This window comes from Anser brachyrhynchus (assembly GCF_964034855.1).
Source record: "Anser brachyrhynchus genome assembly, chromosome: 3".
Taxonomy (NCBI): domain Eukaryota; kingdom Metazoa; phylum Chordata; class Aves; order Anseriformes; family Anatidae; genus Anser; species Anser brachyrhynchus.
This window is the reverse complement of record NC_137696.1, coordinates 60,223,592-60,249,950: the sequence shown is the minus strand read 5'-3', so window position 1 is coordinate 60,249,950 and position 26,359 is coordinate 60,223,592. Positions and strand designations below refer to the sequence as shown.

Genomic DNA, 26,359 nt, shown 5'->3' with positions numbered 1-26,359 from the left:
TGCAAGCCCTGAATTGACGATGATTAGCCCCACTGCCTCTGCAGAAGGACTTCCATGATACTGACTGATGTCCAGTTTTGCTGGACAATACCAGTATCGGATCTGAGCAAAGCATGTCAAAATAAATCTAGGGGGGAACACAGGCCTGAGAGGCCGTAAGAGGGCATTTATAGCATTGTTTCTTTCATCTCAGGCTCTCAAGCCTCGTTACATACACAACAACTCATGGGTACTTAATTACTTTCATATGATACACAGTGAAAAACCTCAGCGATCTTGGTCACCAAACAGGGCACAAAGAATTGCAGTGGAAAAACCAGAAAATGGAATTAAAGAAAGCCAGATGCCTCCTTCTATTGTCCTACCTTAGCAAATACGGTACAGCGTGTTTTGGCACTGTATAAGATTTCACAGCAAATCTAGAACAAAAACACGATGCTGACATTTTATTCTATTTTTCCGTACATTTGTTTTTCAGCAAAGGCACTAAGTTTCTTACGGCACACGGAATAAAGACAGCACAGCAGTATTTCTCATAATATTTGCAAAACCCGAAGCGTAAGGTTTTTTAATTCTATCCAAAGTTTTAAAGCACATACTATACAGGCTTTCTCCCCCTGAAGTACCGTTGTAAGCTGGCATTGTGTAACAGTAGGTGAAAGTGTCAGAAAGGAGGAGGGAACTCGGTACCAAATATAGGATCAAAGAATATAAAACAGAGGAGACAATAAAAAGAAAGCAAGCAAGAAAAAGAGGTATTAAAAAGGTATGATGAATGGCACATACATCCTTGTGATAATTCCTTCCCTGCTTTATTGCTCGGTAATGATCATACAATACTATACTTCATTGATCACTGCTTGAAATCTAAGCTTCATTTCCTTCACATACGTTAAACACCTTTGACTGGAATTCACTTCATGTAACTTTTCAGTACTTTCTTTTTCGTGTAAAGGGAGACTGAATATAAATACTGAATGAAGGAAGAAAAAAAATCATTCAACGTTATTGTTCTCGAACATCTATAGCGTTAGGAGATTTCTTTGAGGTTCAAACGTGTCTGTGGCAAAGCAGGGCACCACATCAAGGCGCTCCGTATATTAAGCGCACGCCTCGGGCTAGCGATTGAAAATCCACTTTGACCACGAGCTGCAAAGCCTTCATGCAGATTTCCCCGTGGCCAAATCGTTCGCCGCCTGGACAGGAAAGACCAAACCTCTCGTACAGCCCAGAAACAGTTAGTTACGCCTCGGGGGCAAGCCAAGGCGTGGGCTCGCGCTGCCGGCTGCTCCGCATGGACCCGTCTCCCAGGGCTCCTGGCGGGCAGCGCACGTGAGCGCGGCGCACGCACGAGGTAGGCGCGCACGCTGACATTTGTCACAGAATATTACCCGGCGCTTCTCGCTGCACGCACGTTTTCAGATGCCAAATGAACAAATAAGGATGCTGGCGGCCCTGTTACGCGGATAAACTCCAGCTGGAACGACGTAATTTATGAGCGGTTCCTCGCTGCATACGCTTCCCTTTTAATCAGCTGCTAATGGTCACTGTGGTGCTCCCCTCGGACAGCCGCATCTCCGGCTCGCCGTGGAGCACAGTGACTCCCAGCACATGAAGGCATATAATGGATCAGCCGGCCACTGGCAGCTAATATTCCTTTGACAGTTTAATCATTTATTATGATGAATTCTCTCCCACAAAAACATCGGGGGGAAAAATATATTAATTAAAGAAAAAAAATACCTGTTTTGCTCATACTGCATTTTCAGCAGTCTGATTTACTCAATGAAACAAAGCACAACTACCTGCGATTTTACAATTAATAGATATGAAAGAACAGACAGCACTCAAACCTGAGGTCTCTAAAAATCCTTTTTTTCCTTTTTTTTTTTTTTTTAGGACAAAGCCCACACTGTGTAGCTAGGCAGAGTAAGGCTTTCAGAGACACCACCAGGTGAGCACCTCGCCAGAGAAGCAAAATCACGAGTGGGAGAGGGTTAGGGGTGCGTGATGAAGGCACCTGACGGGATGCAGAACGTATCTGGATGCAATTCCACCTCTGCCTCAGACCTCCTCCCCGACCTTGGGCAAATCAATCAATCTTTCTGTGCCACAGATACTCAGCAGGGATAGTAATAATATTACTTCCTGCCTCCCAGGACTGTTGTGAGGAGAAATTCACTAGTGCTTTGAGGTCAGCTCCCTCCCTCTTAGGTCATGTGGACTAACATCTACTTTGTTTGCAGTATCAGAGCACTCACAACAACAGCCCAACACTATCCAATTCCTAACAGCAAGGCAGCTATTTTTACAGATTGTTTTATGCACTAAAGAACCTGAAATTCTAAAGAAACCTGAATTATTAGTGTGACAACATACAGGAATGGTACGTTATGTACTTGTCGCTTATGTCTGCTAACCACATAGTACAAAGTTGAAAGAGCCAGCAATTCCTATGCCTTTATCAGATAGATATGTACCGGACTGGAAAAGTATTTGTGTCTGAGACATCTAGAAGGTATTTATTTCATTTATTTCATGCACAGAAAATGTTTAATATATAGACAACCACGATTTCAAAAATAACTGATCAAAAAGTATGAATTTTTTCAACGGTTTCTGTATTAACTGAGAATTGAACAGAAAAAAATGACTGCTTTTTAATGTGGTCCCACAGTCAACTTCGACTACGTGGACAAAAGACAGAAGGAAGTGCCTCACACGTGCAAGAACACAAGACAAGAGCAATGGTGTCATGAGGAGCTTGCGGGTCCTGTACTGGACTGAAAAAAATAACGTAGACCATCTTGGCAAATAAGGCATCGCTACGTGTGAAAGGAAAAGAGGAAGAACACTAGGGAATACTGGACAGGCAACCCTGACATAACTGCCATTAAACAGACCATCCAAGACTTGAATGCGCTGAAATTCCTAACACAACTGCTGCATATACACCAGTATGCGGCTAGAAAATCCACTAAAATAATCCTTCCAGAAAGAGCGTCAATAGCTTTGAGGACTTCAGTCTTCATTCAGACCACTGGTTTTAATATGCATGGGTATATGCAACACATTGCACTGCTCTCAGCTCCAGACTTGTCTCTTACATAAATGATAAAATGAGACTGATATGTTCTGTTTTGAAGGAAAAATGAGAAATACTGCATTTTGTATGCTTCAAAGTGCACAATGAAATATATTCTCAGGTATGAGAACAAAATAGCTAGACGAAAAGAGTAAGTTCTGTCTAGTCAAAACAACACTTGATATTTTTATAAATATTTCTTTTATTGCATACTTCAAAGAAAATTAAATTTTGATTTTGAACAACAGGCTGGACAGGTGAGTATCAAAGAATTCTTGAACACAAGAACTGAAAAAGCAGCAAGGGTGCCTTAAGGTCAGCTTTGCATTTCTCCTATTTTCAAGCCAGTTTGGCCCGTTAGTATAATTCAAAACCTCCAAGCTGATTTAATTTTCATCTATCTGCCAAAGCACTCAAGAGATCTAGAAAGGAGCCATTAGACAACACAACAGTGCTACCGAAACTCCCCCAACTCTGGGTCTAAAGGATATGTAGTAGGGCAAGTACATCACCACTTTACTATCCAAAATACACCCTAAGCGTGGGCAATTCTCAAATACCTACATACAGATCAGTATAGATGTATATACGTAACTATACAGAGTCCCCCTTGCACAACTCTTCTAGAAAGAAGCTGTACTAAGGATAATCAGCCTCTTGTCTTTTTATGATAACTTTAATCATCCAGGAACAAAAAGTAATGAGTACTACAGCTGTGCTGTACCACTAAACAGCATTTTCTAGTAGAGGCAGAGGTCTCTAACAGTTGTGTTTTCATTTTAAATTACGTTCAAAATATCTTAAATCAGTCATGTAAGCTGCACTCAGCACCAATGACATTAGAATTTTTTTTAAGAATTTGTGATTATTATTACTAAAACTTCTGGGCTCTTCCTATCTGTTAGCCACTCGTCAGGACATATTCAAGAATATTTTCTTGCCCATCCACGGCTGAAAACAAGAATAAGAGATGAGGGGAAATAAAAGGAATTTAAAGCTGCTGAAAACTAATGTCTACCACATGAGGCACAAAATAAGCATGTCGTTGTGTATTTGATGAAAAAATAACTGTTATGAAATATTCATTTGAAAAGTGATTAAGCTTTGCAATTGAAAAGCTAACCCTTCACAACACGAAATAATCATGCAGCTTGGGAACGAACACATCCTGTGTCCTCTGGTGCTCATTATAATTTATGCACCATCTCTACCCCAATACTTCGGTTGCTTAGATATTTTCCTCCCGTTTCTAACATTCAAATGAAAAGAATCACTAGAATCGTTTCGTAGAAGCACTCCTTAAACCCAAAGAACCAGATTTACCATCCTCTTACACTTCTGGACGTGCTACAGTAACGTGTGCTCTGAGTAGTCTGCACGGAAGAGCAACAGCATCTCCAGAAACCAGCTCAGGGGCTCCTCGGGCCCCGCTCCGAATCCCACCAACTCACCTTCAGCGGGGAACAGCTTCGTTCACCCAAGCTGTTTACACAAACTCAACAGCAGAAGGTCCAGTGTCTCTGCTCAGGGTTACAAGTGACCTTTCTGGGTGGAATGGGCAGCCCATTCCCTAAACTATGAGCGATTAATCCAACGAGCAATGAAGTGCTTTACAATCCCACTTATTTTAACTAAATATCTTCAGGGATATTTAACTTTCCATGCAAAAGCTGTGCTGTGTACACCGTATACACGCAGACATTATTTATTTATAAACCCCAGTCACAGAAATCACGAGTTCTAAATTTTCCTTACAATGAATTTCATAATTAGCCTTTCCGCAGTCAAGGCACATACAGAGATCAGGGATTATTCATTAGAGGAAGGAATTAGCAGGATTTTAGGCTTCAATGGCCTGTACAGACTATTAGCTCGCATTTGGCTATTAGGCGGGTAAGCAGAGTGGTCTCTAAAGCGCCAGCAACAGCTAACAATAAATTCTCCGAACGAGGCTCAGCACCTGCCTTCCCCAGCCTGATGGGCAGGGGGAAAGCCACCTCAGTGGCTGGGACCACCGCGGCGCTGAACCCCGGCCCCCAGCAGCACGGCCCGGGCCTGGGTGAAGGATGGGGGCTGCTTCCTCTGGCAGAGGGGCTCAGGAAGGCAGGGAAGGGAAGGTGCGGGCAGCAGGGCTGGCTTAGTTGGGGCTGGCTTAGCCCTGGCTCTCAGCTGGCCTCCTTCCACCAGCGCCAAGGTCTGCAGCTCAGAGGTGAGAAGAGCGCTGCAACCAGCTAATGAAGGCTCCAACGCCCCACGTCCCACGCACACACCGCATTTATTGGTTCTGAATGCCACCAACACCCTCCACCTTCTGATAATACCGCCCCATGCTTTCCTTCTAACAAGCTAATTCACGGCTTTGAGCACACGGGAAAAATGAGAGGAGTCTAAAGAAGGTCTCTGCCTTTTTATTTTATTGAAGCTAGCTCACCGTTGTACTTGGAGATGAAGGACAGAATAATGCTTCTACCAAAAATACAGCGCAGAACCACCTTGTTCAGCTACGGCTGGCACTAGAAACCAAGGGATTTTGATTTAACTCTCCTCTTGCACAAACAACTAACTCTCCTTTGCATTTCCAAGGCAAGCAGAAACAACCGCATTAAATACAGCTTCTAAGAAGGGGAAGTGCTGACAGATAAGCAGCATGAACCCAATCAGGAAAACATCTCGCAGCTCAGTACAGCATTTCATCCTCACCTGGATCTGTAAAATATTTCAACCAGAATAAAAAGCACCATCAAAAGAGCCACCCTAATTCACCGCTCCTGCGATTTTGTATCGGCATAAGTTCAGTGACTTCAAAGTAATTACACAGATGTAAAACAAGGATGATCACTGCGATAAATCAGTCCCACTGCACATTCAGAGGAACTCTTCCATGCCTCAAAACATGTACAAATAAAAATATTAAGACGAACCATTATAGGAAGACACATGCTATTGCATGTAATCATAAATACAGATTCTACTGGATCCCCGCATCCAATGATGAAATGGAGCTACGCTGTTCCTGACCATTTATTACTAGATTGTTTGAACATGATTATTACAGTACACACCTGTTTTGGAAAGGAAAAAAAGCACCGATCTTTTAATTTAGGGAAGACATATTTAGTACACAAAATAATACAGTAAACGAAGAAGCAGAAGTTCAACAGATCCAAGCTGTCCACATTAATTTGTTAGAGCCATAAATTGATTTCCCAGCTCACATGAAAGGATTCTGAGGATGCTGAAAAGAAAGCTTTTCTGGATACTGATCAAACAGAATACCTTACATGAGAAAAAAAAAAAAAAAAAAAAGAAAGTAATTACACACAAAATTATTTGAGCAACATTTCTGGAAAATAGAGGAAACTTAGAAGGGAACCCGTGAGACACAGGGACATAGAAAAAACTGGTAGTCTCCTTACTCAATTAGTAGGACAGTGAAATGTCCTCTGTTCCATCTTCTCCTTTAAAAACAAAGTTGTGATTTTTAGTTAGCCATGATTTTTATTCCTGGGCATCACTTATCTCAGAGCAATGTTAGTACGAGTGAACTAAGCTTGGTTTTTCCTTCCTCTCTCCTGCCTTTCTACTTCAAAACCGTGAACAAAGCGACGGCTCATGAGAATGAGGGGCTCACCGCGCAATTTTGAGAGGCGCAGACAGTTGTACTGTGCAAATCTCTCCACTGCTTGTCAGTGCAGTTCAATCCATGACCTAAAACTCCTCTGCTAATTTCAACCCCAGACCGTACTTGCAAAATGAGTACTAATTTTCTGACTTTTTTTTTGACAGGGACAAAAGGATTCCAGGAGACAGCAAGGAGCTCACTTCCACTCGAGAACTGATCAGCCTGTTTGAACCCGGCTCTTTAAAAGGTAACATTTTCTCATTATATGAAAGTCTCTGCACATCCCTTTTCCCTTTTCAGATCACAACCAAATCATTAGGGCCTGCCACAAAGCCTATTAAAGCCAATGGAAGTCACTCAAAGACTTCAAAGGCCGCTGGCTCCGGACGCGAGGTGAAGCGCTGAGCGGCAGCGCAGCAGAGGGAAGGCCGTGCCGGCACCAGCGCTGTGTTTGGGGCCAGCCCTAGCCCAGGCCCGGGGACCAAGCACCCGCAGCCCACTGGGTGGGCTCCTGGGGCACGTTTTCGCGGTTTCATTTCATCCAGAAGGAACCCTGCTCTCTCTGTGCCTGCAGGGTGATGTGAATCGAAGCACGGTCGCGGGGCACAACAGGGAGAGTCTCTTCAAAGGCCTGCTCTGACAGGAGCGAAACATTCGTCCAGTCCCACCCCGACACCAGATGAACCAAACGGTTCCAGCAGCCGCTGACAGGGCAAGGCCATGTTTCTGGGAAGGAACGTCCTAAAGGAACTGAGTGGATTTCCCCCAAAACTGTGAGCGAGGCAGCTCTTGCTAGCTTCGCGGGTCACAGCACAGCCAGCACGCCAGTAAGAAGTGACGTGCGGCAGCCAGCACGACTGCCCTGGTCGGTGCCGACAGCTCGATACGGGCCAGCTGTACCCACAGCTACTCCTGAGGTTTCATAGGTAGTAAAGAAAACATTAAGTACTACTATCCAAAAAAAAATCCTAAATCTCTGACTGAACTTAAGTGAAATTACTGCCTATAGGAGGCCAAGTCCAGCTAACAGAAGTTCCTACAGCCTGGACCCAAGACCCAAGACCAATGGCATCACTCTTCCTTCTAAGGCACGTAACCAATTTTCTGTCATTTTCTGATGGTTGACTAATAATCATGAAAGTTCTCAACACCTCCTATTTAACTTTGAGATGTCTTGATCAGAAATTTACATTATGTTTCATTTCTAATACCCATAGTTTTTCAAAAATATACTGTACAAAATTAGCAGTTTAGAAAGAAAACCTAAGCAAAGGATCCAGTGCTGTCTTTCAACAAACCAACTCCAAAACTGCTTTGGTTTTCCAAAAAACCCTATTTCAAAAGTACAAGTGGGTTTTTTCAGTGTGTCAACAGATAAACGTGTGAAAATCTTAACATGCTTCATAGAGACTTGATTTTAGAGTGCAAGTAAGAAAATCTTAAAAAGGTCTTTACCGCTGTAAGGAATTACAAATACACATATTCCGCTGACCTGCCCTTCTCCAAGTTTAAACCATGAAGTTTACTAAAAGTAAATATGTGATGAAACAGAGCATTGACAGATGTTCAACACCTGCTTAAGCAAATGAACCCTAGAGTAACTGTTAATCAGTTTCATAAAATATCTATTTTGTTCTGTACTCTGGGCAATTTCATCCTAATTTGGGGTTACAGCTCCTTTTCTGAGGTATAAAAGCTAACCTAACATGAAAAAAAGACAAATTAGTGTTGCCTTTTCATTTGGTAAATGAATGAAATTAAAATACAATTTCATTATGGCAGTGCTACAGCAAACAAATGCACAGAAAACACCAAAGCCAAAACAAACTACACACTTAACCTACTTCTAAAAGGACACATCAAGCCAAAAATGACAGTGTTATATCACTATTATTAGCTTTAGAAATGAAGCATTTAGGAGTAATTTCAGTTTTTAGCCTGTTACCCTAAATGATGGCATATGTGAAAAGAGCATATACAGAAATGTAGTTTGGAAAAGATTAAGAGATTATTTTAGAAGCAAATCACTCCATAAATAAAGCACAAAGGGAACACAGCATCATTCAGGAATGGACATCTGTCACCCAAGCAGATACCACATCACACATTCACAGCTTAATTTTGCAAGTGGAAAAACAAGACTTAAAACAACACAAAACCTTACATGCATTACATTTATTTTTAAATTTCTAGTTACCATAAATATCTAGACACCATCAGAGAGCATAAACATTATATGCAGAGGAAACAGTAAGTAATAAAATGAACAAAGAACAGAAGAAAAGAAAAAGACGCATGGAGTTGGAAAAATTTAGCCCTATCATGAGTAGTTGCAGTGCTGCTTTTCTTTTAGTGGGGGAGGGAATGAAGAGGGAAGAGAAGTCACATTCAATGTCATCTTGACAGCGACCTCTTATTCAAAAACTATTATTTTTCCATCTTGAATAAGAGAGAACCAAGTGCTCTTCATAATCACATAAATGACCTACCACTCTCTAAGTGCTCTCTCTTAGATCAACAAAGAGCTATCGGAAGCAGAAAGTATTACACACTACTCCCCTGTCGTCTCAATCCAAGATGTAGGCACAGTTCAACCTTACCCATAAGAGAAACCTTGAAAGGCCAAAAGCTTTAGGAAATACACTTATCAGGCTGTCCTTCCTCCTCGCAGCAATCCTTTCAGAATTTTCCAGCGTTAAAATGATAAAGACAGAAGAGAAAAAAATAAGAAAGTTAAAAGAGAGAGAAGGAGAGGAGAAGCATGATGGGAGTTAACTTTTATTTTTCTAGGGGAAAGAAATCAATAGCTTTAAACCGGCATTTAACAAGGGTGGGAGGAAAAGTTTCCGTTGTCCTTAGGGGTAGAGACTGTTTGCTAACGCTGCATTTCAGAAGACCCTTGCAATTAACTAACTTAACCCAGCAGCTCTTACTGCCAGGCACTCCGCACCACTATGTAAACTTGCAAACTCTCCCTGCCCTCTCACAGGAGAGATCGCAAGAGCCCGTCCTGATAAGGTCAATGGCAAGTCTAAGGATCCTTAACCCAAAAGAAGAGCTGCTGGGGGGAGGGGAAGGGTGTTGGGATTTTCTTTTTTTTCCAGGAAAGAATGAGGCAAGAGAAATCCTATTCACTTAATTGTTTGCAGTTCTTTCCCATAAAAATTAAACAGGGAAAGTACGCAAGAAAAAAAAAAATTCTATCAAATGAAAGAGAAAGCAAAAAAAAACAGTTTTTCAGACTACTGTGCTACTGAACACACAAATATCTCCCAGAAAGGCTTTGCTGTTATGTTGAAATCCAACTGCAAATCAAATTAGTTCAATAAAAAAGAAGGATCTGGTATACTGAATGACTCAGCAAGTCAGAGCTCGGGCTAGCTCCCAGGATGGAAGTGCGGGATAACCCGCGTCCCGAGAGTCCTGCCCATTTTGAGTGCTGTTCTGCTGTGCTACTGCAACCGTTCCAGAACAACCCACAACCTGGAAGAACAAAAGGACAATCATGGAACGCAGGGAAAAAAATAAATTACTTTTTCCCTTGGAACCTCAAAAGCTAAGTCATCAGTAATGAAAGCTTACCTTTACCAGCCAGGTCGGTCTGAAATACTGAGTGCAAAAACTTCCACTCATCCAGCCGAATATCACTCCCAAACAGTCCAAAACAAACTATTCCCAGTAGATGGGTTTGCTGGAAATTCAAATCCTCTCAAACAAAATGGGTAAACCACAGCTGAGAAAGGGTGTTTGTTGAAATGTTCGGTGTTCACAGGGCTGCAATGCACTTCTTGTAATAAAAAAGAGCTGGGGAATATACAAGGACCATGGCAGGCACTGGGATGGCTCAGAACTCCTTCAGGAACTAAATCCATAAATTCACCTCTACCACTACCACAAAGCAAAAAGATCAAATATACATTATCAGTAGGAGGAACCAACAGGCCATAATGCTTTCTTCTGTTTCTACCAGGAGAGAGCATAATGAGCCACAAAGGAAGAGCAAACCCTAGGAGAATCCTTGGATCTGACCTTCTCTCCATATTCTCCCTCCGTCATCTTTTTTTTTTTTTAAGCTTCTGTAAAATCCTTGCTGTACTGCTGACTGCAGAGCACTTACTGAAGAATGCATAATTACATCTCTTTAACCCCTTACTGCCACAATGTATACAGTGTGTTTGGACCTATTTTTCAAACACACACACACCCAAAAAGAATGAAGAGAATTTGCACAGCCTAACAGCCCCCCCCAAATAAATAAAAAATAAAAATAAAAATGGTAATACTGCCAAAGATTCTAACCCATAAACATTTGACTCTGCATTATTCCACTCCCAGGTGCTCTCACGTATTCTTCCCCACCACGCATTGTTTCAGTCTGCTCACACACAGCAGAGTCAGTTAAAAGCAGGAACATCACCAATAAAGGAACATTTCAGGCCCAGCGGCTTGTTTCACTTGCTTTTCTCCACGTGAACCTTGCAACGGGCAGCCCTTTTCACTTCCAGCATTTCAATCCCTACTCTCAAAGAGCTTGAGAACCTACTCATATGGTGGAGGTAACAAGAACTTCCTGTGAATTTCACTCCTCATCCAATGCCTGGAGTAATAAGCAATTCTTCAAACTAATAAGTAACTTTCAATTTTTATGGTATTGGTGTGAAATCACAGGCTATAGCACTTGTGTTTTCCAAAATTCCAGAACTAGCATAGTCTGAAGCAACGCTTTCTCATGTAAGCATTTTTGCAGACTGTATTTGCTGCAGTGTTTCAATGGACAGGAGACATGAACTAACAAGCATACGTGACCACAGTGGCAGTCAGCTGGAAACGATGGGAAAACACATCCTGGCCTAAAAGACTTAAATGAAAAATTTTCCACACACTGTAAGCTACTGAGGAATATTTTTTTTCCTGGCCATTTTGTCTGTATTTCCAGCTAGTTGGAGGAATTGCTGGAGGCTAAGGAGTCTGGATACAGACACTACTTACACGTGTAATACTGGTTTCTAAAGGAATTTTTCTTCATTTATGAATGGTTTGCAAATACACTGTTTTCAGCAGGACTTCCGCCTGTGCTGAAGAATGTGATTATAGCTCAGCCAGAAGGCTGCAAGTGTTAACAATGGGAACCATACTCGCTGATCACTACAGGTACAACAGGCACAGATGGAAACGGTAGGTTTACAGACCCTGTCCAAAGTAAAAGGCTCAAAACATCTGTTAATGCAGAGGAGCAGGGTGACAACTGGACAGAATGAACATAAGAATGAATTGGCCTAATCCAAAACTTATGGAAATCGGCGAAAGACTGATTTCAGCAAAGTTTGAACTGGGCCCTCAAGGCATAAGTAGATAGAGGAAAGCAAAGGGGAGTTTACACCGGTTTGGGACTACTGCAGTTGGTGTTAGTTGACTGATTTGGAAACAATCCTCTGTACAGAAAAGATGCTACTAGTTTTTAGGCACAGATCTGGATTTTGCTTCCATGTGGTATTTCTCTTTTCAATAGGCTCTCCAGTCTGTTCTTTTGATTCCAAATCGCTGGTGTCAAAGATTAGTATCAGCTACAAATAACCACTACACTGTTCTCAACTTGTATCTTCTAAACGCTCTTCTGTATTGTGCATTATTATAAATAAAACTGAACTGCTTTTTGTTAAAACATTTTATGTAAATTCTCGTGCTTCTATGAAGCCAGCAAAGATACGAAAACTTGCATCAATGAAAGGCTTAGCCAAAAGATTTAAGAAAATGGAGAAACTGAAAACACTAGGAACTCTGGAAGAATCTGAGTACGGAATAGTTTTAAGTTGTTCTGAATTCTGCAAATACAGCACTAAGAAGAACATTGAGTACCTAAATAATTAAAGTTTATCCTCTTTATTGAAACAGTCCATGTTTGAGAATTCGTGCGAGTTTTAATGTTTAATTAAGGGATTTAAACATTGTTTTAAGTGAAAACTCCATGGAACCTTAACTATAGGCCCACTAGGTCACCTCCATAATATATTCATGTTGGGAGATCCAGGACCTAGCTTTTATAGAAGTCAGTTACTACAAACACACAGTTCAAATATCAGTCACAAGCATGTGAAAAATCAATTTACAAGGAGATGAAAAAATAAATGTTCTAGGAGATAGGATATGCTAATGAAAATTAGTGTAGTATGTTTGCTTTTTGTCCACGTCCAGGTTTTGGTTTCACATGCAGCAACTGCTGAGACATGTTTGTTTAGTGATTAAAAAAGAAAAAAGATTAAGCAGCAACTTTGAAAAGCCCTGTGCAGATAAAGATACGCCTGTTTTATAAGCAATTACTTATTTCTTATTAATGGAATGTAAACTGTTTTCTCTAATTTTCCCAAAATTTGCACATTCAAGGGGAATGCAACTCAAAGGATGAAATTCATACCCACAACGCCAGGAGATGAGAGTAAACCTCCAGTCCAGCCTATTTAATATATTCAGTTGTACAATACAATATCCACGCAGAGCAGATTAAACATTCTTTAAAAAGTATACATAAAATTATCTCTTACAAACATGTTATTGCCATGTTCTACAACACTGCAAAACACTGACTCCAGGCTAGGCTGCAACACAGCCCACAGCTGCTGTTGGCCGAGAGTAGAGACGGGCTTTGTGCTGGTCTCAGGTGGCCGAGGAGCTAGGGTGACTCTCCATCATCCACCTATCCCAGGGCCTCCCTGGGGTAGGGAATGGATTTACTTGAGTTGCTCCAACCAGCACTGAGAGCGCATGTTGGCTTTACACAAAAGAGCTACATGAAAAAACAAACGCAGTGCTTTGAGACACCGAGCGTTGAAGATGGAGGTATTGTTCATATCAACATCACTACACGTTGTTGAAAAAAAAAAAAAAAAAGACAAATTGAGGAACATCTCAAGTATTTGGGCAAGCAGGATCTGTGCTAGATTCAGACGGACAAAGCAAGGTTCTCTAGGTGCCGGTAAGTATCTCCCTGTAATAACAAATTCACAATCCCACACCCAGAACCTAAAAATGAGGGTGCTAGGGGGAATTACGAATGCTAGGCTTGCTTGTTAGCCTCCAAGTTTTTGTACAGGGACTGTGTCTGCAGGGACGACTGAATCCCTGTATCCACAGCATTTGACAGCACTTGGATATATGCCTCCTACTAGAGACTAAAATGAAAGCTATATTTTAGAGCTCTGGAAAAGCAAAACAAAGCCTGCAGCTTGTGTTTATAATATTTCTACCTATCTAGATGCACTTCGCCAGCTCTGTGTTAAAGAGGAAGGTGACGGGGGTAAACAACACACCCCCAGAATTGTTCTGGTTTTTTTTTGGTCCCCGTTTCTTCAGCCACGAGGTGCTTCCCTTTTGAAGGCTGCTAACAGAACCCTGCATATGCAGAGGACGGGATGACGCCGCGGAGAGGGGATAAAACGGGCACAGACATTACAACGCGCAGCCAAAATACTTCCTTGGTTTGAACCCTTTGCAGCTGTAGCGAGGCTCACGCGTGCTGACTTCAGTGAAACGCCAGAAGCTGAGCAATCTGTGCTGCTTTCTAGAACGCTTCAAAAAATGCAGAGTTCTTCAAAAAAAAAAAATAGTTTAAAAAAGCCTTTTCCGGTTTTTAACATTTTAAATGGGAGCAGTCGGAAGCGTTTGAGGCCTCCCCGCAAGTTTTTGAAGATCAAGGAGAGAAGGGGTTAAGCCCCGAAGAACAGAGGAGCAGCAGAGCAAATCTGACTACGTGTTTGAGAAAGCCCGTAAAATGTTACAAGCAAAACAGGAAAGCGGGCGTTAATAATGCATAAACCGAAGGAGGGGAGAGGAGAAGAAGAAGAAGGAAAAAAAAAAGCGAAAAATCTCCCCGTTTAACAGCACAAGGCTTTTATCCTTGCAGCTGAAGCGATCTGAGCCGTGCCCGTTACCGCGGCGGGAGCAGGCGGCGTTGCGGCCCCTCAGCTCGGGGCCCGGCCGGGCGCTCGGTGCCGGCCGCCGCTCGGCGGAGGCCGCTGCCCGCCCCGTCGCCCTGGCAACGCCGCCGGAGCGCCCGGCTTCAAAGGCGGCGCCGTCCTGTCAGCCGGCCCGGGGCGCCCCGGCAGCACCGGGGGGGGGGGGGGGGGGGGCGCCGGGCGGAGAAAATGCCCCGCGGGGTCAGCGGGCAGCCCCGGGAAGGGAGAGGGGGGCCCGAGCAGCCGGCCTCCGGTTTTAGATTTTAGTGGGGATCCAGCGTGGGGCGAGGGGAGGGGGCGGTTTTCGCTTCTGTTTGTGCTGAATTAAAAGCGCAGAGACGCGCAAGATGGATTCGGTGGAGGAAAACGCTCGCAGGGAAGGAGAAGGCTTTCAGATATGTAGATCTTAGCAATAAACAACAGCAGTAACGCAGAAAAATGGAGATTAGCTTAGCCCATGTGCTCTTGCCTCATCAATACAGCCGTACCAAGCGTGACAAAGATGCCCACGCGGAAATCGATGCGTGGCGCAGGCCTCGCCGCCCAGCAGCAGGAGGGCACGCTGCCCAGCAGCCACCGCTTCAGGCCCCGATGTTTTTATCCCGCCTGCTTCACCCAGGCCTCACAGGGGAGCACGGTTCTGCCCCCGGGGCCTCAGACCCTCAGGAGTTGAGCCCCTTGCTTCCCTCCCCGCTGGTCACGAAGTACCACAGGGCCCCGCAGTGTTCAAAGACACCTACATCCCGGATACCACAGTACGCTGCCTCCTTTTCACCACAGGAGCAGCCACGTACAGCCCGTCGTGGCACTGAGCTGTGCTCTCCCCACCCACAGTGTGACAAGGGGCAGCGCTTGCTGTTAGGTCTGGTCACCCATCCTGGTAAGGCTGGGATGCACACAAGCACGAGCTGGGACTGGTGCTTGAACCCAGCCAGCAAACCCAGACGGAGCTTGTGGGATACATTAAGCAGCCTGATCTGCCCTTGGCTAATCACGAATGCATAAGCTTTGGGGGCTACAAAACCCAGCTTCTGACAAAACTGAGCCCATGGCATCTATTTTAGAGCATGCAGGAATCTGGAGCCTGTGATAAATTCAAACGCACAGAGCTTATGCACGATGTCTTAGTATAAACAAGGACTGCTTTTCTAGCAAAGTTAAAGACTAAATATAAGAGGAGGGTTGCGTTTTTATTTTAACTGAATAATTTTTTAAAAACCTTCACGTAGCTGTTCATGTTTTGTTTCCAAATTACATTTTTCGTGGATGTGGGTGGTGAGGAAAAAAAGAGTGTCAGCCTATAGGTGCTTTAATTACATTTCAAACCTGTAGTGTCACTGTACACTGTAAGTGACAGAAGATAGCTCTTACCCTGAGTGGCTAGCTGACTACAGCCCTCTGACCACATCTCCATGGAAATGGAGGTCAAGCAATCAACATTATTATACAGGAGGGGAAAGTTCATTTTTTCTGGCAAAAATAAGGTAAAGGTTCTACAGGATTTACTTCAATCTGACCTGTACTGCTGTGAAAACAGGCATTAAAAAGCAGGCACTAGAAACCACTACTTGATTTTTTTTTTTATTTTTTGAACAGGTTCTTCTTCTGTAATCTAACCAGTAAAAAATTAAAGAGCTCAAGTGTTCGTAAGTATATGTAAGAAGTGCCTTTCATGGGATCTGGTATGTGACCTCTGTCTCTTTGCAGCTGAGCAAGACTGCTCCATGGGCAGCCTAAACAGGCCCTCGCACCCCATGCTGCAGTCCGACTGCCAAAGAGCCCTCTGGCCAGAGGCAGATGAAGTCTTCCAGAGCCAAAAAAAAAAATATCTGTACTTTGTCATACCTCAGAATAGGAACAAAAAGGCTGTTACTGTGATTTCCAACAGGACAAAATGTCTAATGAGCCACACCGGAAGAATCGGCAGTCATTTAAAAACACCAGTATGGTATATATACAGTCTTCCTAAGCCTTCTATAAAGGCAAAAGCAAAACAAAGGAAGAGTGAAGATCGAGGGAAAATGGACTAAGAGAGAATCCAAATGAAGCCACAACTATGAGATGTTACTTATTAAAAAAAAAAAAAAAAAAAAAAAAAAAACACAGATCCTACAATTTTATAGCCCTGTTTCAATATATCCTGGAGAACTGTGCTGAAAATTGCACTGAACAACTTTCTTTTTTCCTACTTTCATGTAGGCATCTAATGATACAATAAACAAAGAGGATGGGAAAAAAATTAGGCTTTTATAAAGTTTTCATTAAGCACTATTATTAAAATCTTGACATGGTCTGTAAATTAAACAAGGGAAAGAGAATCTGGAGTTTTTCTTCTGTCTCCATTGCAGCATGGTATGAAAAGCTGGTAAGGCTTTCAGTTCACTATAAAAGTCTAAAATGGAGGGATAACATTTGGCGTTGTTATAACCCATAACATACTAGTTCACTAGGGCTAATGTGTGCACTTAATCCATACATCATTTTATCTACCTATATAATCTTGCAAAGTTATTTTGATTTCACAAGTGAATCTAAAAATCTCAGATCGCTTTCAGTTCCTTTATTCCCATACTTGCGGAAAACAAGTACTGGCTACTCTCTAGTTTGCAGTTTAATAAACAAAACCAGGAATGCTTCAAACCTCTTTCATTACCTTTCATACAAAAGGTGTTCATCATTTATGGTAATATAGATGTACACACGAGTGTACATCTTACGATGCTATGATATGAAATAAGCTTTGTTCTCTTAACTAGGTCCACTGCTGCGTATTCAGCAAACCTTTATAAAGCTTACAGATGCATAATGTATTATTACATGCAAACACATAAATACATAATCTCATGTATGCTTATCTTTATATAACTTCCCAAATGTTAGCTTCAATAATATAGTAGAAGACACACTATTAAGAGAATTTCCCTTTTGAGAAGTGAAAAAAAAAAAACATGTTCAGTTATAAATTCATGCCACTTAACTAAGATGTGAAATAAATGATCCAGAATGACATATTTTTCTATACTAATGCAATTATTCAAATGTGCATCAAAATTCAGGTCCTCATTCTAATTTAGCACAATAAGTCTCATTTCATAGGTTGAGATGATTAAAAGGGTCATCTGCAATTGTTTGCATGGAAGGAAAGAGATCAAAAGCCTAAACACTGCCAACTGAAAGTAGCCTTCTCCTGATGTTACCAGCTTTTCTATCTTGATTTCAACACGTTACGATGTTTCACTCCCTGAAATGACATTGCCAATTCAAACAGGACCCTCAGTCGGGTGGGACTGGTGCTTTGTTTGGAATTACGGGGAAACGGCACCTATTAATCTGTATAGCATTAACGAAAACTGATGCAGTAAGTTGCAGTGCACCACAGTGCACACAGCATAGACTGCAAAAGCCATCGTGAATAGTCTTTAAGGGAAGACTTCACATGAATCTAACACAGCTCCAGCAAAGGAAGGAAAATTTAAGAGAATTAAGCGTTACAGAAGACATTAGATTTCAAGAAAGCACGTTGGAGAAGAATTGTAAAAACAGTTTCAAACTATAGAAAAATAAAGCAAAACACGTGAATGGCCTCACATTACAGGACCAACTTCACTGGGATTCCAGCATAGCACTACCAAACAAGTAACACATGACAAACACCTAGCATTTGCACTGTGGCTGTACCCAAATCCCTGGCAATTGTAGATACACCATAAACAGTAGAAAAGCACTGTGAAACCTTAACACCACGAGCGTGAACGCACTGACACCTGCTTGCACAGAAACAGGACCACTCAGAAGCAAGCCTCGGATCAAAGGCTAGTCATGTTTTTTTTGGTTTTTAAAAGGAGAGTTGCAACAATAGCACCAGAAGCCAGCTCATTCCAAGTAAGCAGGGACGGATGGCAGAAGAAAAAGAAAAGGCATCTACTGTTAGGCTTCAGATGTTGCTGGCCGGAATGAGGTACTGTGTTTAGTCAAGGTTATAAAGCTGAGGTCACCTCTCTGGACAGCTGGTGAGACCAAGTAAAGGAGTCATTCTAGGAGGAAAAAAAATATCTTATCTTACAGGAGTACTTGTGGTAAAAATAAAGGAAAAAAAAAAGCACAATTACAGTGTCTCAGGTACTTCCTGAAATGGTATTCCAGTAATACTCTTCTGTCTTACTTTCTGTTTGGCAATCCCAAAGTTCACATAGGCATGAACAAAAAATATGGGCCAGTGAACACATTAAACTTTGGAATTTAGAGCATGCTATCAACTCAAAATATACAAATAGCAAAACAGATGAGGCATGCACGCCTTTATACAACAACATGTATGTACACACTGTGCAAAATATTCCAAAAAAAAAAAAAAGAAAAGAAAACAAATCCAAAAAACAACCAATCACCCGCAGGAAATCCAAAGCCCCAACCATTTTCGAATGAGATTCCTAAATCCAGAACCTAAAGGGACGGACTTGGAAACTGAGGCAGGCCAAAAGGACAGCTGCTGTAGCAGGTAGGTACCTCTGAGCCATGCATGCAGAGGCACCCGCGCCGCAGCAGCTCCTGGCCCTGCACGTTTCAGTAACGTGGGGGGCTCCGGCTCACCCCCCATTTTGTGCTGCAGGCCGCCACAAGTGCAGGCCAGTTGCCCTGCTATGTGGGTGGCAGCCTCTGAGGAGGGAACAGCTGGAAGGGAAATATGCTTCAACCACCCAGACTTGATCTAGTTTCTTTAATTCTTGAGTCAAAATCAATACTGCCTTGGTATTCGGAGGCAAAAAGCACATTGAGGCAATTCCTAATGGCTTCAGAAAAACACTGCAGGAAAAAGCTACTAATACTTTAATATTCCACCTAGGACAATATTGGCCTATTTAAATACAAGTTTTTGCAACATTATCTGCTACTGGGATCTATAATCCCTTATCAGGTTTCCCAAGTAAGTTTCACGTAGAGGTCAGACTAAGTATTTCTTTTTGCATTTCTAAATTTTCTTAGATCCTAAATGAGTGATCTTGTTATTACAGGGATAATGTAACCATTATAAATGCAGAGTGTTTTGAAAACTGAAAACTTGATGGAATAACCAAGCATCTTTTTTTTTTTTTACAGTACTTAATGAAATTAGTTTTCATACTTCAATAGCAGCCATAACACTGTTTTTAATATAAATATGATCATCCTATCAAGCAAAACCAAGCAATCCTGTAAAGCACAAAACACAAATGATTAACAACAGGACTGCCTCTTCACATTATGAAGTTTAATTTTTATAGCAACACTACTAAATTCAAGAATCAACTATTTTAGTTTCAGTATTTCGCTTTACCACTACGCACACAGAACAAGCTCAGGGCTGCTCTGCACTACTTTAATCACACTTTTGCCCAAAAATAGGACTTAAAAATGAATATATAGGTGGACTCTATGATGGAATCAGTTTGATCACCTATATGAAAATCCTGGCCCCCGCAGAAGTCAAATGTAAAAACGCACGAACATTGACTGGGCCAAGATTTTCAATGTCACATACACACAAAGCTAAGTTCATCCCTCCTGTAATATCTTGGGGGATATGATTTCAGTGAAGCTGCACTGAGCTCGGCCCACTGTTCACACCTACTCCAGGACATAAACAGGAGGTCATGTCCAGAACCTGTATGAACACCAGCACCAATGTTTTGCACCTCAGAAACGCTCAGAAATACATACACTTGGTATCTCTGCAATACATACGAATTGCATGAAAATTACTCTAGCAACAGGTTTATTACATGGAATGGCAAGAAAAGAGAAATGAGCTAGATCAACCACGCTCGATCTGGAATTAACATGACTAGGAGAAAACAGCAACTTTTTCCAACTCCATGCAGAACAGCTAAGAAAAGCATTTGAGAAAGCTTAGTCACTTCTTTGCAACTTGAGGCTTTTTTCCTTTTATTCCAGGCTTAAACAAAGTTCAGTGGGGCATCAAACTGCCTCAGTTTTAAATTACAGTCTGTACTTTAAAATAGAATGCATGCACCACATGTTCCTGAAGCTAGAGGGTGGGAGTGTTATTCACTGAAAATTGAAGGCTTGTTGAGTCAATAATCTTCTTTCACAGAGTAACAATTTTCAGCTAAAATTTCTTGACCCAAACAAAGGAAAACAAGATCATTCAGTTATTTTACAACACTGCAGAAAAAGAAAGGAAAGCGGGAAAGAGGCACACCAGTCTTATCCTACTTGGTGTAAAAACAATGGAGAATTTAATTCACAAGCATTACATGTGTTTCCTTCTTGTTCATGGTTTAACATACTGCCAGTTATTTTCAGATGGAGACACAAATAGCACAGAACTACAGGACACAACTGCTACCACTGTTCTATCAACTGCACACTGCTTTTACCTCCCGTGAGTTACCAGGGATCCATTTACAGATTTTCCCCCTCTTTCTTCTTAAACCAGAAACAACATCCTGGATTTTAAAGTATCACTTAAATTTGAATCAAGTTTTCTACTTTTGCTTACCTGCTTACCTTGACATGGTCTGCAAAGTAAGACTGTTGCTGTACCATCTCTCTTTTTATGATCATTTCTCCTTACCAGAGGGGCTACAGTGGTAATTAATGTTTACATTATGGTAGTGCCCACACCCTCCACCATGATTAGGGCTTACTGAACTAAGCTCTGTATAAATGTCACCAGAGTCCTTCATCCCAGCAGTTTAACCTCTGAGAAAAGAAGAGGCATCTCCTACTAACTCTTAACTACAGTTACTCTAACTATACTGGAAACTCTTTTCCTGCTCTATAAAGACTTCAGCCACCCATGGCACTTGTTCAGGGAGAACTCTTCTTGATGGAGACGATTTTCCAAGCTACTTCATATTCTGGACATTAGACAGGGAGTGTGGATTCCCAAACATTTCCATTCATTTCCATGTATATGAACAGCATGCTAGCTGTTGCTTTGTTTCACATAAAGATTGCTCTGCCTCCATGAAAAGACCCAGTGAAAATGTGATATCAGAATTAACGTGTGAGCACCGACATCTAAGTGACCTAGCAAAGCACCAGTTCCCTCCACTCCAGATACAGCCTTCCGCCTTCAACACAGCATGACCTCCAGTAAGCATGATACAACGCCCAAGCTAGCTGACAAGACCGAGGCCGTGATTTCACTACAGCTTACTCTGACCGAGCCGTCGTCTGCCTGTTTAGAGCCCTGTGACTGCTGTGGGGCAGGACTAAGAGCACTGTTTTGCCACCACATCTCAGCCGACAGGATGACAGCATCTCAAACCCTTCCAGCAAGACCACACAGTCCTTTAGGATGTGGCTAAAACCAAAGCTGTTGCAGTCCCACTCTCCCACCGTACCTACGCATTCCCATCTCCCCCTCCGCGGTACCAGGGATGCTCACACAATTACAGTGATTCAGCCAAAAACTAACCCAGAAATAAGAAGGGCGATTATTTCTGAGCTGGGCCTGTTCCCGAGTCGCAGCAGTGAGGGCGGAGGAGGTGGTAGGGCGCAGCGGGCGCCCTGTGTGGCACACGGCAGGGCTGCAACCGCCCGGACTTACAGCAGCTCAAGAACCTCACCCACAGGTTGCAACAAGATGAAATCGGCAGAAACCCTCGTTTCAAAAGTCTGGCAGCCTTGGGTAGGCCGTTTGACCTCACACCTCCAAGAACCACGCTTGGTGCTGAGCACGAAAAGGACCTTATTAAAGCAAAGTAATGGCAAAAAAAATATGTCTATCTGAAACGGCTTTCATACTGATGCCAATAAAAAATTAAATTCACCCATGTTTTCCGCCCTTCGTTCTATCAGCACAATCCAACAAGAACATTTACAAAATTACTCATTAAAGGCAAAACAAAGTATTAGTCTTCACAGACACACACAGCCTATACTGACATAAGCTCCTTTACTGCAACAACAAATTTGCAGATATATCATTTGGAAGGTTTTTCCCGTACGTCTGTTCTATCTTTGTCACAATAGCAGAAATGTGTATTTGGCTATTATCCCTTAAATCTCAGTAAATATATTCGGTAGTAGCTGTTCTCCAGACAATTGCATTCAGGCTTCTCCCCCTTTATTCCTCCACTCTAACTGGGAACAGTTTCTGTTTATTACTTCCTTTCCTTCACAGAGTACCTAACTCCCATGTTTTCTCAAAAGCCTGAGATTTCCTTCTAATTGTGACCCCAACAAAAGTGCTCGGAGCACTATTCTATGCAACTTTTCATTTGGGCTCTCAGTGACTCCACATGGTTAAAGACCTCCAGGTCAAACCTTTCAGATATCAGAGCATTTAGGAGAAGGAAAGCAAGCATTGTATAGAATCTGACAGGCCATTAGAAGTAGCTAATAAAGCCATATTTTGTTTGTAGCCATTTGCTACCAACCCACATTACAAATTTGTCCGCTTTGAACTTTATGGGAACATTCATGCCAGGACTTTTATATACAACGTGTGAAGGAAACGGAACAACTATTGAGCTGTTTAGCTGTGCTTACTGTGACACAAACCTGCTGAAAAAACTCTCCAAAAGGATGACACAAGTCAGCATTCAGTGCTGCAGAAAGTGGCCAGCTCCTCTTCAAATTCATCAAAGGGAAACGCTTTTTTCAAAGCCACATCAGAGAACACCATTCAGCATTTAGTGTTACATCTCTTTTGTTGTTTTTAAACATTCGTATAAGCTCACTATGTAGCTGCTGTGACTTTACACAATGCCCTTAAGAAATAAAAAGATAACGGGCAAATTGTATAAATATCAGAATACCATGAAACAAAACATTACCAAATTTTATTAAAAGCTTAACACCACTATCATTTCAAGCTTCAATATACAAAGATGACTTACTGACTACCCTCAAGAACAGCGTTATCTTGAAAGCAAGTTTAAGAAGCCACATTTCGCATTCCAAACTGACACTATAGCTAGGAATGAACTAAATGAGGAATAGTGATCACAGGCTTTCATAAGCAGCTGAAAACTGAATACAGACCCCTTGCTCAAGGGGAGAAAAAAATACTTATATGGTCAAGCTATCCTCGCTCCCAACAGAGTTACATTAAAGTCTTCATCATGCTCACCATATTATGCATGTATGGACTATTCCTAATTTCTAAGGCATTTTCCTGGGAAGTAAGGAAGTTTGCTCACATTACTAAAAAACAGTGTCACCGTATGTGAAGGGTTGCAACTGCATTTAGATTTGGAACAAAAACAAAACACAAAATGGTAATACCGCTCATCCCTGTCCGAACAGCAAGGTTTTTCAGTATATAAGTGATCTATGGATTAAAGCTTTTCAGTAGTGAAGTGCTTGAATAAGAGCATTTAGGACAAACCTACAGTTTAAGCTACATGGCCAAAATGGTTAACATTCACTGTTAATACCACACCAGCTTACTCATACCTAGAATAATAATGAGCTACTAAATATACCAAACACTTAGGGACACAGATAATACCCAACAGTCTGCTTAGATATCATGATGATGGAGGTAGGACAGAGTATGGATTAAAAGTAGGACAATTGTTTAAGAAAAAGCACAGGCAAATTAGAACATTAGCTGATAAATAACTATTTCTATCTATCCTTATAAACACTGTTCATGAAAAACTGAGGTAAAAAGTCCTTTTTAATATTATTCCTTTTAAAGCAGTTAGTTGTTGCCAGAACAGTTCCATGTCCAATAACTACTATTTTTAAAGTAATTGCTACTGTTCACTTTTGAGACCTGTTCAGAGAAATTAGTCTTAAAAAAAGGCTTCCCTGAAAAACGGTCAAAATTAATACTAGTTCAAAGCAAACGGATAGCTCTTCTCACACCAGTTTTCATAGCTTCTCCTGAAGCATACATGTTTTAACATCATGTAAAGAAAGAATTTGTGGCGTATGTACTCTCCTAGGTGCCGAAGAGATAAACATCTTCATGGCATTTTAAAGTTATTATCCTATTCTTAAGGGTTGACAATAGTGCCATGTGTCAGAGGTAAAATATACAACAGTCTACCAGATTTCACACATACATTCAGTGTCTCGATAAGGTAAACTCCAGAGGAATCCCTGTGCTAACTGGAAATGAATACACACTCAGTGAACCGGGGGAAACATCCTATAGGTTTGCCATACATTATTCTGAGCCAGAGGTCATGTAATTTATGAACAGTTTTCATCTTTCAAGCTGACCGTATTCTGGTTGGTTGAAATTCATGCTGTTTTACTACCAAAAAACAAGAAAATCCCCAAAACAACAGTAGCATACAGAAACAAGTCCAAAGAGTACTTTGTCCATTACAGTGAAATAAGACCTTCAACAACGCAAGTAGCCGCAGTGTCTTTGCGAAGTGTATTAATGTGTGCTGTTTCCCCCACAGCAGAATGCACAGAGCTCAGAAAACTAAGAAAGGTTAGTCCAAAATAATCTTCCAGCCAAACAATCAACCTAGCCAAAGTATCATTACCATTCCCTCTTCTGCACTTCTGACTGTAGTAATAGACCGTAGCAGAATTAACATGTCAAACTCGTTATTTATGCTCAGGGTTTGGAACAAATAACTCATGGCGGCAGTGTTCTAAATCAAAATACACTGAAATCCTTAGAAAAGGGCACAGAAAAAAGCCTCTTTCTCACCAGATTGTTTTGTGCAAGTACAGAATTCCTGAAGACAAATATCAATCCATTTCCTCTATGCAAATACATGTGCACGAACATAAAATGTGGATGTACAGGGATATTTTGGACCAGTAAAACCCTAAGCTAAGTCCACTCATACACAGGCTGTCTGTTCTCCCCCCCACCTTTTTTTTTTTTTTAATAATAATAATTCCGATCAACTTTGTTTATTATTGCCCTTTTCAGTACTTCTCATCCACTTATTCTAGGTGCAATGAGGTCCTACATAAAGTGCTTTCACTTAAAGATATTGTACGGTAACAGAAACATTAGTTTCTTACTGGTAAGCTCGATGGTCTTTCTTGCTGGATTAGATTCAAGTCTTCATGGTTAGGCTTTCCTGGGGCCATAGGGGGTTGAGATCTGGTTCCATAGCCTTCCTGAGACATGTCCTGCAAAAACAGTTGCAACAGAGTTATTAACCTGATTCAGTAATTACAATTAAATGCACATCACAGAAGGGTGAAAATACAACAGCTGAGCACTCATTTTTTATTTTTTAATCACAAGTTTTTACTAGTCACATCTTCCTGATGGAAGTACCAAGCCCACACAGGTACCACTACGGCTGGCACGGTTCGTGAAGAAATCCCTGCAGCAGGCAGACGTGCCAAGGGGTGGCAGGGAATCAGACCACTGCAACATGGGGCAACGCACACAGACAAGCCTGCTAAATTAATGGCCCCCTTCTACCCTAAGAGGAGCAAGCACTAAGTGGTCAAAATGTTCATCCTACTCTTTGATGAAATACTGAGCCAGGTGGAAGGACTGGACTTGAAAATTAGATTGTAACCATGCTGTGTAATCAGATGCCTGTAGCAACCCTGGATTTACCATCAGTACTACTGACTTTCAAAAGCTGCCTGTCAAAGGGCGGCAGAGACGACAGTCGCATTGCATCCGAGTGCTTCGGAGGCAAGTGTATTTGACCAAAAGCAGCTCCACAGCCCGTACCAGCAACTTGGGGATTTTCCTCCCGGTGCAAGCCCAAGCAGTGTTAGGTAACGGCCTGGCACACAACCCACTGCCAA

At 41.9% G+C, this 26,359-nt stretch overlaps 1 protein-coding gene across 6 annotated transcripts in view; it reads right to left on the bottom strand.

The window, feature by feature from the left end:
- The window catches only part of ARID1B (AT-rich interaction domain 1B), a 326,453-nt gene that overhangs the window by 198,898 nt on the left and 101,196 nt on the right, over positions 1–26,359 (bottom strand). For all 6 annotated transcript variants that reach the window (XM_080585917.1, XM_080585915.1, XM_080585913.1 and 3 more), the window contains exon 4: positions 25,610–25,720. In XM_080585917.1, the coding sequence (XP_080442043.1) occupies positions 25,610–25,720 (111 nt within the window). The remainder of the gene's footprint in view (positions 1–25,609; positions 25,721–26,359) is intronic.